The 14,199-nt window shown below is 53.9% G+C and overlaps 1 protein-coding gene across 1 annotated transcript in view; it reads left to right on the forward strand.

Annotated features, from left to right (window-relative positions):
- SDCCAG8 (SHH signaling and ciliogenesis regulator SDCCAG8) overlaps positions 1–13,997 on the forward strand; it is a 233,058-nt gene extending 219,061 nt beyond the window's left edge. The window contains exons 17-18 of the mRNA XM_035010960.1: positions 4,872–4,998; positions 13,866–13,997. Of these exons, the coding sequence (XP_034866851.1) occupies positions 4,872–4,998; positions 13,866–13,895 (157 nt within the window). The 3' untranslated portion in view covers positions 13,896–13,997. The remainder of the gene's footprint in view (positions 1–4,871; positions 4,999–13,865) is intronic.
- The last annotated feature ends 202 nt before the right edge of the window (positions 13,998–14,199 follow it).

Here is a 14,199-nt window from a genome sequence, read left to right on the forward strand (position 1 = left end):
TTCCACCACACCTCCCTACTGACAGCGCGGGCAGCCGGGGCCAGCCGGTCCATGGTTTGTTCCAGCACCAAGTGGCATCTCACGCAAAGGCCCCCTCTTCCTCCTGGAAAGCGTCTCCTCGCTTAAGCTCCAGGTCCTTCTCTCCTGGCTGTCCTCCTTCCTCTCGGTCAGTCATCTGTCTCTGTGGCTTGCTGGCTCCCGGCCCCCTGCTAGCCTGTAAATGTGGCTGATCCCCGAGGCCCTGCCCTGGCCCACTGCAGCAGATGTGCAAAGCTGGTAGCCTCCAGGGGGCTTGGATGCCTATATAGAGATTTTTAAATATTTTATTTATTTATTTATTTGAGAGAGAGAGAGCACCCAAGCAGGGGGAGGAGCAAAGGAAGAGGGACGGGCAGACTCCCCGCTGCGCATGGAGCCCAACTCGGGGCTCGATCCCAGGACCCCAACATCACAACATGAGCAGAAACCAAGAGTTTGGACGCTCAACCGACTGAGCCACCCAGGCGCCCCAAGGACACCTGTATTTTGAACAAACCTGAAAACCTCTGCCAGGCTTTCCTGGGTGAATCTTGCCCCGTGTTCATGGCCGCACCTCTCAGCAGGTGTAGCCCACATAGCTGGACATCCAGACAGACCTGTCCCAGGCCCCAGGCTGTGTACCTGCTCGGTGGGTGCGCGGCTCACAGGTACCTCCCCCTGACTCCAGAACTAATACCCCAGGCCTGTCCCTCCTCCCATCCTCTCTTTCCCGGTGCAGGGACCACCACCGCCTGGAGGACCAGGTCCACGTCTGTTGGTTTGGCTGCAAGCTTGCTGGGGCCAGCATCACTGACGCTGTAAGCAGCCTGCGGACTCTGGTCCAGCTCTCGGTTCTCGGACAGCATGGCCTTTGCAGCACCCCTTCTCCTGTGGGGAGCCCCTCCTACCCACCCCCCCCAAAGACAATACCCATTTTTCTTTCGCATCCTGACTTACTGGCTGAGTGGCCTGAACCAGCTCTTATCCTGTCTGTGCCTGGGTTTCCTCATCCTTAAAGTGAGGATAAGACTAGTTCCTGCCTCGTGGGGTGGTCGTGAGCACTTAGCGCGGTGCCTGGCATGTGGTCAGCACTCTGGAGATGGTGTTTCCTGGGTAGGCGCCAGCGCCCTGGACCCCACGCTTGCCCCGTGCCCACTGGTTTCCCTGCTTTCATTCAGTCTAGTTCAAGTGCCGAAACTTTCCCTTTTCCAGCTGGTCTCTCCTTAATTGGCTGGGAGCCCCACCCCCCCAAATTCCACCCCCCCACCCCCCCTCCCCGCCACCTCCAGGGACCAGTTGTAATTCCTGATGTATTCCCAGTATCTACCCTATAGTACTTGACCCATGAGAGGTGCTTACCAAGGAAGGGTTGACCGGTTGATTTGTTGAATTAACTCAATGAACGAACCATTCCTTAACAGTAGTTAAGAACACCACCGAGCTCGAGCGCTTCCTGTATGGCTTTGTGCAAGTTCACTGAACCTCTCAGCGTCAGTTTCTCATCTGTAAAATGGGATGTTAGCACCTACCTTTTAATTTGATAATCCGTGCGGGGGGACTACGCTCAGGGCTCAGTAAACGTTAGCCGCGCTCCGTGGTGGGAACTGCATCTGGGGCTGGCTGAGCGCGAGCACTTAGAAGGACAAATATGAGAGCCATAAGCAGCATGGAAAATAAAAGATGACTTTTGTGTTACAGGACACCCCAAGATATCTCTTCTAACCGATGGTAGTGAAACCTCCAAGAACAGAGTAGAAGCAGGGTTGTGCGGTGTTTGGGGCCGGCTGTTCCAAGAAATAACTTGTTAATTAAAAAAAAAAAAAAGTCTTCCCAATATTCCTAAAACACCTCAAGAGGGCTGCTATTGAAATTTATTTCCTTAACCGAGTCCCTTTTATCTAAAATCTGGGTTTCCTTCTTTGTTTCTGTCTTTTAACAAATGTGGGTTTGGGTTTGTTGTTGTTTTTTACCTTTTCTGAGCTTGTGACTGACTTTGTCGCAGCACGTGAGTGACATAATAGAGGCTGACCTTGAACAAGGAGGGAGCATGTCTTTTAAACGGGGAAGAGTCCCCCAAGATGGACTGTCCCGGGGTGTGCAAGTTGGCTCGCACTGTGAAGCTGGGGGGGCTTCTGCCTCAGGGAAGGAAGGCTCTCCCGAGGTCCTTACTCCTCACTTCATCGGTGGTACTTCTGCAGGACGGCACCTGGCTTGAATCAGCCACTCTGGGTGGGGCCTGGGTGCTCTCAGGTAATCGCTGCCGGCATCTGAAGCCTACGGTTTGCAAAACACTGCCAGCAGAGCCTGGCCTAGGTCCTGGGGGCTCCAAGGGAGGAGGGTCTAGGCAGGAACTGGCCCCCTTTCTGGCTCTAAGCCAGTGTGGCTGGCCCAGGGCCGGCATTTTGTGCTGTGAGGAGAGCAGGGTTTGGCTCAGCCCATAGCTCTGGATCAGGCAGCCACCTCTTTCCAGGAGCCCAGAAACACACACTGAAGCCATCAGTCCATAGGACTGTTATCCCATTTGATCAAAGCACAGGGCAAGGGACCACATGGAGAAAGGCCACTCCTGGCGCCTTGTTGCCGTTAAGCCTTAATGGTGTCATCCATTTATCCCGTGTTTCTGTTGCATTTGTTTCCAGACAGCATGAAACCAGTGGGCTACTACCTGGCTAGCGCTTAGCCTGGGGCTGTCTCCACACCCAGGACTTGATTGGGGGAGGGGGGAAGCCACCCAAGGGTTTAGACAGCTCAGCTGCTAATGATGATGCTTGTCGTCTGATTCAAATATCCAAGCAGCAGGTTGTCTGCTTCTCAAGGAAAAAGGCTCTTCTCCTCACCTCTGCATCTTCTACGGGCCCACTCCAGTGCTGGGCAGCAGAGCAGATGCTCAGATGAGCAGTGGCTGCCTGCATCTGTCGGTGTGTCAGCCCCGGCAGAGTGCCCCTGCCCCGCGCCACCCCAGCCTGCTGGCGGGGCTTCTGGGCCGCCCTGGGATGTCCTCGCCCCTCCAGGAGACGGTGCAGGAAAACTCCCGTTTGGTCTGACGCCCGGGGGTGGTTTTGAGGCTGCTCTCAGAAAACCTTGTCCCCATGTGACAGTGTGATGGGTGGCCGTGGGGACAGAGGGGGCTTCCCACAGCTGCAGTGCCCTGGCTTCCCCAGGATCGGAGGCAGGGTCACAGGGGCCAGGGGGCATTACTACCGTGTATGCAATGTCGAAGCAGGAAACCGCTCACACTTGGTTGGAACATCGTGGTGTTCGGTTCTGCCCCAGCCTGATCCGGGACACTGGGAGGCCAGTCAGGGCCGAAGCAGCTGACCCTGGCCCTGAACAGCCACACACACAGGAGGGAAGAACTAAGTCCTGCCCTGGCTTCTTCCTTGCGCTTTTTCCAGAACCCAACGGAGGCTTGAGGCTAGGGGGCGGGGCTTGGGCCTGTGGGCGGGGCCAGACGGCGGCCTCCCGCGCAGGGGGCAGGGCGGGCTGTGTGAGCATGCGTCCTGCTGCCTGGGCGCCCGCCGCTGGCTCTCGGTTTCCGGCTCCTCTCACTTGCTGCAGTAGGAAGTAGCAAAAGGCCGGGGTGTGCTTGAAAAAGGGGAGCCCGTAGTGCGGGAGGAGGAGGACGAGACCGGGGTGGGGACGCGAGTGTGCCTTCGGGGACGGCTTGAACAAAGATGCCCACAAAAATCCTTCCGAGGTTGAGAAGGGCGGGCAGGGCCCGCGGTCAGTGCAGTCTCGGAAATGGACAGGCTTGCAGGTGGCAGGAGAATCTGGGAGAGCATGAACAATACTAGAGTGTCATTAGGTTTCCCAGAACGTAGTTTTACCCGTCTGCAGGTGCCGCCTCCCTGTTGGGTTAGGAAAGGAGTCCGCCCACCCCCAGTTCCAGGTCTCTGCCCTCGTCAATGCTTGGTGGTGCTGGGAGCGGCGAGAAGCTTGGCCGGCCACGGGAAGGTTTAACCGGAGGGCAGCCTGACGCCAGTGTCTGCACATCACCTCATGGCCTTTGACTCAGTGAGTGTTGGACATGTAGCCTGGAGTTTGAAAAGCATCTTGAGCCTTTAAAATCCTTTCCCTGTGAAAATACAAGTTAATTTCACCATTGGTGCTTTTGGCCGGCCAGGAAGGGTGCAGGACACAGCCAACTTCTTTCCAGAACAGTTCTGGGTAGTTGTGCAACTCTAAATTTAATCCAAAGCCTACATTTCCAGGGGTGAGTGTGCTGTAGGAAGCCGTCTGTGGACAAATGAGGATAATAGTTTGAGTGAATTAGCAAGTCTGGAGAGGAGGACCCATCAGCAGAATGACAAATTTAGGATCTTTAAAGACATCTGGTCAGCGATGCCGGAGCTCATGATTGACTGAGTGATTAATAATGGAAAACCCTTAGTTCAGTGTTTCTGCTGTCCCTCACCCACTTCCCCAGCCAGGGCGGGCCGTCTGCTCCAGCCTGCCAGAGATGTTTCCAGCTGAACAATGGAGGCATTTAGGCCCCTCATCCTCGACCTCTGTGAGTTTAAGGTTTCAGTTTTGCTTCTCCTTATCCAACTTCTCTGTGTGTTTCCTCATTGACAACTCCTGGAGAAGGCTCCTGATTCCCTTTCACATTTGATACAATTCCATTCAGCTTAATCAGTGCTGCATTCCAAGAGCCTACTGGTGGCCAGCACCTCGCCCCTCAGGGTCACCTGGATTTACAGCTCCGGGTTCACCAACCAGGGCTTCCCTCGGACATGCACAGCAGCAGGACGCATTGAAGGGCTGAAGTTGGCCATTGCCCCCCTTGCTCGCTGCAGCTGGTTGCCCCCGCGTCTCGGGACCCATCCCTAACTCTGTGGTGGATCTCTCTGCAGGCTAAAGCAGCTGGACAAGCACAGCCAGGCCACGGCCCAGCAGCTGGTGCAGCTTCTCAAAAAGCAGAACCAGCTTCTGCTAGAGAGACAGAGCCTGTCAGAAGAGGTGGAATGTCTGAGATCCCAGGTACTGTGCAAACCCAGCGCAGGGGTGGGGGGCCGGGGTAGTCCTCTGGGCCGGCTTACCCACCAGAGAACACAGCAGCGTCTGTGTGGGGGGCTCTTTCTCGTTCCTTGTTTCAGAGCTGTGTCAGAACAGGTGAAATCCCCAATGATCCCACTGGGCAGCTCGTAAGCTGGCAGGGGGATCCTGAAGATTCTGCTGGGCACAGTGGGGGCACGGATGTGAGGGCCATGGGCCTGCCCTCTTGAGGGAGCTAAGGTTCATGCACAGCAGCCCTCGTTTCAGCAGGCCACCCTGAGGGGCGCAGCCCGTGGAAGGACATGGAGGGCTACGGTGGTGAGCAGCATTCTTGCGGGAAGTAGACTCTGAACCGCCCCTGGGGGATGTGTACAGTTTGAATTGGTTGAGGAAAGAGGGGCTGCCAATTGGGGGAGCCACGGTGAGTGGACTGCAGGAGTCTTGTCCGAAGTCAGCTGCCGGGTAATTGAGCCCAGCAGCGCTACCGGTAGAGCGCACACTGACTCTTGCTACCCTTGCACGAGCCTGAAAGATCGCTTCTTGTCTCCACTTTGCAGATAGGGAAACCGAGGCACCAACAGCCTGCACAGCTAGCAAGTAGGGACACTATACATGGCCCCTAAGGCTGACGCCACAGCCCCAGCCTTCTGTTGAGGGTAGACCTGGGGCCACCAGAAGGGACAATGGAGGGAGGAGAATATCCAGGTGAGTCTGCAGGGTGGCGTGAGACCTTTTTCCCCTGAGTGGCTTCTCTTCCTGTCAGAGGAGCTGTACTTTTTGCCCCATCAAGCAATGTGTTAGGATAATGAGGCAGTCCAGGGGCTGGCCACGGTCTCCTCCTTGTCTTAGGACCTTGTATTAGGATGGCCCCCAGGTGCCCACACAGTGAGTGCTTGGAATGATTAATGGGAAAAATGCCTCTGGAAATGAGAAGAGGGGGAAACTGTCATTCTTCTTTCAAAATGTGCTGAATGGGTACCGGGGAGCCGCTCTCCTCTGAGGGAATTTTCCCACTCACCGCACTGAAGCCCTTGCCAGGAACTACTCATTTTTCCACGTAGAGTAAGAGAACACCCCCCGTGCCAGGCGCTGAACTACGGCCTGGGGTTGGGGGCCCACCAGTACACCGTGGCCCTGGTGCCACTGACCCTCTCACACCACCATGGTCGTCCGGGAGGCCTGCAGACAGGTAACTGCGAGGATCACGGATTCAGGGCCTCTGTTCACACATGCAAGGAATAGGCATTTTTAATAAGCTGGTTGGGTAATTCTGAGGGACTCGGAGCCCTGGAGGCTCCGAAGGGCTCGGACTCGACCTGGGCCACAGCCCAACTGTCTGCGCGGGTCCTGCAGGAGGCAGGGCGAGCGAGCTGTGTGTGAAGACAGCCAAGGGTTGGGGCCACCGGCTCCCCTGGCGGGTGACTAGGCTCCTGTCACCGCAGTAGAGGGACAGGGGCTCCTAGCATGAGTGAATCCTTTGGCTCTAGGAGCCAAGAACCACTTCAGAATAAGACTTGTGGGGCGTCTTCTGTACAAGCTCCGAGCACATGGCAGTTTCCTGTTGATTCTGGACCAGAGCATTGTCATGTAGGGTTTCCCTTTTAACTCCCCATCTGCCTACCTTGCAGCCATTCAGATCTTAACATGGACCATCGATGCTTAGAAACCTCTTCCAGGGCTTTAAAAAACTTGATAATTGCCAAATGGATTGCAAAATTTTCATAAAATGCATTAAAAAAAAAAACAACCAAAACCTCAAAAAATCCTCAGAAAAATGAGCAGGTCTTTCTTCTCTTGCCTGAAGCCACAGAGATGCTTTGACCATCCTGAGTTATCTGATACCAGCCCATCTGGCTCATCTCTAAAGGGATCTTTCAGATTCAAACAGTACATTTGGAGTTATTTTAATATGAACAGGACAAAAGACATTTCATAGAGGGACTGTTGGCTTTCAGTAGCAAATACTGGTGTTCAAAGAAGAGGCAGGGATCCAGTTTTGCAAGCTTGCTGCGGAATATCTAAACCGAAGGCCTGCTCTTTCTACCCAAGTGTGGCATTAGACCTACTCGGCCGTGGAATAAACTGGAATTGTGAGTTTAGCTTCCAACCGTTGAGGTGAACAAGGCCGCTGTGTGCTCCCAGCAGGGATGTTGGAGGACACAGCCTGCTGCGAGCTCCCGAGTGACTGACCCCGCTCCCTGTTTTCCTGGAGAGACACTGGTTCATCTCTCGTTTAGGGATGAAGCGTTTAACTAAAGGCTTCCGTTTTCTCGGCCGGGATGGATTAAGCATAAGGACTTAACTGCTTGTGTCAGACTCTCAAACTCTGTCCACCCGACACCCAGCAGGGAGTGGAGAGCTCCTGGCCGGGGCTGCTGCTCCGAAGCTGAGTCCCAGGCCTCTGGTTTGCTCCCAGGCCCCGAGCCCTGGGCCCTGGAGCAGATGACGGGCCTTGGGTCGGCCTGCCGCCTCTTACGGGAAACTGACATCTGTTCAGAAGGCTTTCTTATTCTCAGTCGTTTCTGCTTACATCCTGAAACCCGCACAACAGTCTGGCAGAGCGAGCCGGTCGTAGTGGTAAGTAGGCCATGGTGACGATTTTAACCATGACAATTCCCGTCTTTCCCTGCAACACTGCTGGTGTGCAGGCCGCGGGCCGCCAGTGGGCCTGGCTCAGGGCTTCGGGGCCGCCTTTCTTCGTGTGACTAAAAGCGGTGGCTTTGTTACTCTCCTGCCTCATGCTGCGGGTGGGGGACTTCTAGAAAATGGCTTTTAAAATGTCCTCAAATGGCTATGCTGGTCATCCTGAAGACCCCCACCCAGCCTGCCTGCAGACATGGCCCCACGGCCCCTCCCTGGGCACAGGCCCTGTCGCCTCTTCTTGGTGGGCACAGAGACTCTGGCTGGGTCTCAGGGGAGTGGTGGTGGGGCCTGGTGGCTGGGAGCAGGGAGTCAGGGGTCTGGGACCCAGCACCTGGGGCTCTAACATCTGGCCAAGGAGGGTGGCACCAGCTGCTGAGATCAGCCTCTTCTTGGGGAGAATGGCAGCTGAGAGATGGGAAAGAACAGAAGTTGTCCATTTAGAGGATGGTTTTATACCCCCGAGGGTTTGTGGGGGAACTACTCATTGGGCGATGACTCGGGGTTCAGATTTGCATCTTTTGATAGCCACTTTCTCCCCCGGGCCCTGGGGCTCCGTCCTCAGTGCTCAGTCTGGGGAGGGGCGCCCTTCCAGTCCCTGCAGACGAAGCATCTCTACAGTCGGGAAGCTTTCCTGAGACTGACTTATCAGTGATTAATCAGTTGGCCCTGTGACTTTTGCGTATTCTTGGCAGTGAACTGACTTTCTAATTTGATTCAAACTTGTGCTTGGATCCAGCAGCCACATGTGATTATAAGGAAAATCATGGACATTGTCTCATCACACGGAAGGATGTGGCAAGAGAGCTGAAAGGAGCAAAGAACCGGGCACAGGGGAGGAGGGGAAGCAGGGCCCATTTATGACCTGAAGCCAGGGGCAGGGCACCTTCAGAAATGGCCGCTTGAGGGAGGGTCACCGGGCGGGGGTCCTGCTGAGGAGTGGGGGGGGGGTGCCTGCCGCTCGCCCCGGATGGGACCTGGAGATGTACGCAGGTTTGTGAGGGTCCTTCCTGAGCGTTGGGGGCCTCGCCGGCCTCACATGGGTGCTTCCCCAAAGTTAGCTACCTGCAGGACAGATGGTGCTTGAATAGAACAGCAAATACACTGAATAAAATAAATTAGAAAGCCTCCTCCTGAACCAAGAGTTTTTGGAAAGAATTCTAAATAGATGAAAACAAACAATTTGATTTCAACCAAATTGTTGTTTTTTTGTTTTTATCCTGATTTTCACCCGAATTGTCAGTCTCAAAAATAAACACTGATACATTCCCAGAAAATATTTTTCAAATAAAAACTGACTCTGTTAAAGTTTGCCCTGATTCTTTCAAAACTGTGTACAAGACACTGTCAACCAAAGTGACTTGCATATTTTTTTAAATACACTTGAACATATGCAGCAAAAATGTCATTAACTCCCTGCTGCCTGAGTGTTTTTCAAGAGTGACACGAGACCCCTGGTGCTGTGTTTCCAACATAAGGGTCTCGCGACCCTCAGAGAAACTTCCCCGAGCAACTCGAATAGCACAGTTTAACTTTTGTGGGTTGTTTTTTTTTTTTGTCCCCACGGAAGGCCCTGTGTGTAATTAATATTGAAAAGCACATACGGCTTCATTGAAGCCAAACTTGCTCTTCCATTTAACAGTTCAGTTTGTCCAAGAGTGAATAATTTCAGAATGAGACTCATGGAAGAAAAATAAATCGAATTTTCTGTTGCTTCAGACACACTTGCTCCAGTTATTGCTTCCTGAGTCAGACGTTACATTTTGCAATATAAATTCACAATCAAGATTTTAAAGGGAGCTAAATATTTTAATCCAATTAGACAAGTGAACAAAACACTGAATATTGCATGGAGTGTGGAGAAGTGGTTCTTGCCTTTAAAAGACTGTGATTCCGTCACATTACAACCCCAAATGTCAGTGTTGTCTTTATTCTTAACGCTTTCAAACATGAGGCAGCCAGAGGCTCCTCTCTGTGCTGTTGGTGACACTGTCTGTCCTTTGGGAATTCTTAAAAATCTATTTACCATGGAAACATGGTCCCTATAAAACACAGACACCTGCCCATGTGCAGAGGAAGTTTGCGGGACTCGCGGGATTCCCGGAAGCTGGAAGATGACATCGTGGGATTGCACGAGGTGTGGGACCCTGGTGTCGGCAGAGCTCCGAGGAGGAGCGGGGCGCAGGAGCTGCCAGATCCGGGGGCGCCTGGGCACTTTGACCCTGGCTGTCCGTGGTCCTCCCCCCCCCGCCCCCGCCCCCCTCGCCCGCCGGGCCGCAGGTCCAAGTCCAGCTCCAGCTGCTGTTTTCCAGAAAGCCAAGGAAGCATCGCCCCGCCTTCGTTCTGCAACGAAGGCTTTCCCGCCTCTGCTTTTCCTTTCTCTGGTTTCTCCTGATGCTCCCCGCTTTGGGAGCCCAAACACAGGGAGCCAGGCCTGTGGTCCCCATGGTCTAGGGACCCTGGGGCTTTGACCTCTGTCTGCACAGACCAGTGGTCGTCAGAGGCCCGAGGGGAGAAGGACCGCCGGGTGTGCTGGTGACCTCATTGTGAACTCTGGGCCCGTTTTGCACCTGCCCACAGCCGGATGGATTCCTGGGAAGGTCAGTGAGTGTGCAGGCCACTTAGCAGGGCGCAAGGCGGGACTCTGCTGACCCGGAGGCAGCCCGCCGTGTGCCCTGCGCCTTCTGCCACGTCGCGGGCCCCCCTGAAGGCCATGTTCCACGAAGTTCTGCAGAGGACTGGTGAGGGCACCTTCCTCCGAGCGAACCGGTGACCACCTGGAGGAGTCCACGTGGCCTGTGTGCGCTGGCCGGCCTTCCCCATGACTCCTGCTCAGCTCCACAAAGATCACACTTGGTGGCTTATGTGCTCTCACTGAACGGGTCAGAAGAGCACAAGAGAGCCTGGACTTCGAGGTCACACCACCGGGGGCTCAGATCTCAGCTCTGTACCACTTCGGGGAAGTGGTTTAGCTTTCCTATCACTCAGGTCCTGGTCAAAACCAAAACCGAAACCAAAAAACAAACAAAAACCCTTAAAAAGAGAACCGGCTTCCCTTTAGGAGGGAGCCCCCGCACAACCCCGACTCCGGTGAAGGTGACTGTGAAGCCGGCCAGGTTGGCAGGTGTGAAGGGGCCACTGGATAAATCATTCAGTGTCCTTTCTGTACAGGTAGGAGAAAGAAGGCCCAGAGATGAAGTGAACAGAACTGGGAAGTGACTGGCAGGGAACTGAACTCAAGAAGGTGGTCAGTCCCTGGGCTGCGGGCTGCTGGCTGCTTGGACAGGTGAGCGTCCATCTGCCTCTCTCCTGGGGCAGGGCCTGCAGCCGGCTCTGGCCCCCCCAGGCAGTAGCTACTTATGGCTTCCCTGGAGCTCTGTTCACTGGGGACAAGCTTGAGAATGCCCCAGTTGGAGGTGGGGGCGGGATGCTTTTCTCTGGTTAAAAATAGATGCTTTCTTGCCAGAGGCACAAGGAACAGGGCCATTTTTTGACCTGGCCGCACAGAGACGGAAAACGTGCAAATGAGCGAGACGGGTGGGGGTGTGCATTTGGGGGGGAACTAGTGAGAGGCTGGGTGGAGGTGCGCCGGTGGAAGCACTGGTCAGGCTGGGGCTGAGCATGCGCGGTCTGTGAGCAGGGGCGAGGCAGGCCGGGCATTCCCCGGGGTGGGGGGTGGGGAGCCTGGGGGCTTGGGAACAAAGAGGCAGAAAAGGCTCTGCTGGACCCCACAGCGTGGTTGCCTGGGGAACAATTCAGGTCACCCAGAGAGACTCATTTTTTAAACTCTGAATTTCAAGTTAAACTTCAGAAATAAACACAAAAGTCAGGGTTTGTGGAGAGAAGGCTCTATTAGGTTTTTAAAACGAGAACAAAGAAAATGGGGTCGCAGCAGCAGGCGTGCAGACGGGGGACACGTCTGTCATCTGTGGACAGTATTTCAGAAGAGCAGCTGCCAGGGTGCCCCGTCGGCCCTCCCCTTGCTGGGAGGGCAGCCCCAGACCACGGCAGATGTGGCCACACCACCCAAGCAGGCCGCAGCAAGGGCCATGGTGACAGGCTGAAGGCAGAGGATGGGGAGGCGGCCGAGGGCTCCAGTCCCAGTTCAGACCAGCTAATGTCCCACTGGCAAGCACGTCCTCACCCCCCCTTCACAGCCAGACCATGATCACTGTGGTGTGGACGGTGGACCCAACTTTCTGGAAATAGCCCTAAGAAGTGATGGCAGAGGAGTGAGATTTGGGCAGTAGCTAAAGGTTCTCTGTCTCTGGACATGCCGCGGGATGGGGGGAGCACTGAGGAATGTTCTCTACTAAAGCTCCAGCAAATGGAGGGCAACACTGGGTGAATTACTCAGATGTCTACAGGATGGGGCGGGCAGCCGTAGGCACTGGGGATCCCGGACCAGTGAACGGTAATATTGGGGCTGTAATCCTAAAGTCAGGACAGGCTTTGCATCAAAACCAAATAAAATATCCCTCTGACCCTTCTCCCTCTCATGCTCTCTGTCTCTCATTGTCTCTCTCACAAATAAATAAAATCTTAAAAAAAAAACAACAACAACAACAAATAAAATATCAAACCAGCGGAGAGACAGTGACAGGGAATTTGCTCCAGGGAGAGAGATTCGGCCTGGCTCCTGTTTGCTCACATTGGGGACCTCACATCTGCGCTGCTCCCAAGGGGTCCCACAGGGGCGGGGGGTCGAGGGTTCCGGGGAGCCGTCTGAGGGCCGCCAGGGAACGGGTCAGGTGATGATCAGTTACTAGATGGGCCCGGAGCCCACAGGCACTATGAACTCATTAATAAGGAGAGATGCCAGTTTCCTCGAGTTTGGTTTAAAAGAATTCCTGTGATATTTTCTTTCTACTACAGGTCTTTACCATTACTCTGTGCACACGTCATTGGGGTGTGTGTCTTCTACCCGAAGTTCAGTTACATTTTTCTTTTTCGATACGCCTGTCATGGTTCATGCTTATCCTTGTGCTCACAGACACGCATCCCACTCGCTTACTCAGTGTACAGCCCCCACCTGCGTTCCAAGCGTGGCGGCTGCACACGTGACATTCTAATAACCCTTCTACTTACAGACTTGCGCACTAAAGAGGCACGATCAGCGTCACACACACTGAGAAGCCTGAGATGGAAATAATCCCTTTTTGCATCTTTCAAAAGAGGCAACAGACTGATTTTCCTATTTCTCTTGCGTGAATTCTGATCTTTTGCTCACTATCCTGTCTTGGAAATCCTCAAGTAATCGTGGCTGAAACAGGGTTCTCACAGGAGCCCCCCTCCCTCCGCCGATTCTAGCTCAGGAAATCTGCATTGGGGAGGGCAAAGGCCCACATGTCTTTCTGGAAGGTGGTTGCCAGCCAGCCAGCCAGACCAGACCACCTGCTCCTCGAGGTCAAGGATTGTGTCTTATTCATCTTCCCACGTGGTACCGGGTAGGTACACAGGAGGTGCCCTGTTTTGTGCAATGAAACTGTCTGCAGTGGTTTCTGGCACCACTTCTGGCCGTGGGTTAAACTAATCTGAGCATCTGGGTGGGCCAGGGCCGTCAACGGTGTACTCACTCCACTAACCTGTGACTCCCTCAACCCAGTTTTCACGAGCTGGTTTTGAAACCTTTATTCCTGTTTAAAGCCAAGAGGCCAGATACACCAAATCCCTCTTCCAGCATGTGGGAGGTGGTTTCCATGTGAAAAAAATGCCTTTATATATGTTATAATAATGTGTCTGCCACTAAAAACTTGGGAGGTTTTAGCTCGTTTTGATTTCACTAGGAATGTCTCAGGGACACTTGGCCTGCATCCTGTTTTTGTTCTAGCTTCCTTCCCCAGCTGTAATGTCTGAGCGGTTTTCAGTAAACAGACCCTGGTGCGGATCGGGGTCTCCTTCCCCAGACAGGGAGGTGGTGGCTCTCCAGCCACACCCTGTCATCGGCCTGCCCTTCCTCAAGAGACAGACACGCCTCTGGGGTACAGATGGTTTTCAGAGTTCAAGCCTTAAAACAAAGTCATTCACCTCACGTTCCGTGGTCAAGTAGCGCAAGCTTTTCATGCGTCTGGTTACATACCGTCTCTGCATTTTTAGCAAAAGAGTTGATTTTCCTCCGTAAACGTAGAAGGGGCACCTCAGCCAGCGAGAAGACAAATCACAGGGAAGAACAAGATCTATTTAAACTTACTTTTTATTATCATTTTTTCCAGTTACCCAGCATGCGACAATCTGATTGCTGACCTGGACGAAACAGAGTGAAATAAATGGTTTACAAAGAGATATTTACATTCATCTGATTTGTTCGTGAGCTGCCACAGCACACCACGACCTTCCGGAACAGTGGCCGGCGCCCGGGATGGCAGCGGGCCGCTCGCTCGGCGCCCCGTCCGCTGCTCGGCGGCACTGTGTGTGGGCGGCCTGCGGCTCAGCTCTGACACCAGATGAGGAGCCCTCCTGCTATGTTTCCAGAAATGGCTTGAAGTGATGATGTTTTTAGATCTGCTCATTTGTATGCTGTTACACATGACTTTCAATAAATGAACT

This window comes from Mirounga leonina, unplaced genomic scaffold (genome assembly GCF_011800145.1).
Source record: "Mirounga leonina isolate KUSES-001 unplaced genomic scaffold, KU_Mleo_1.0 Mir_154, whole genome shotgun sequence".
Classification (NCBI taxonomy): domain Eukaryota; kingdom Metazoa; phylum Chordata; class Mammalia; order Carnivora; family Phocidae; genus Mirounga; species Mirounga leonina.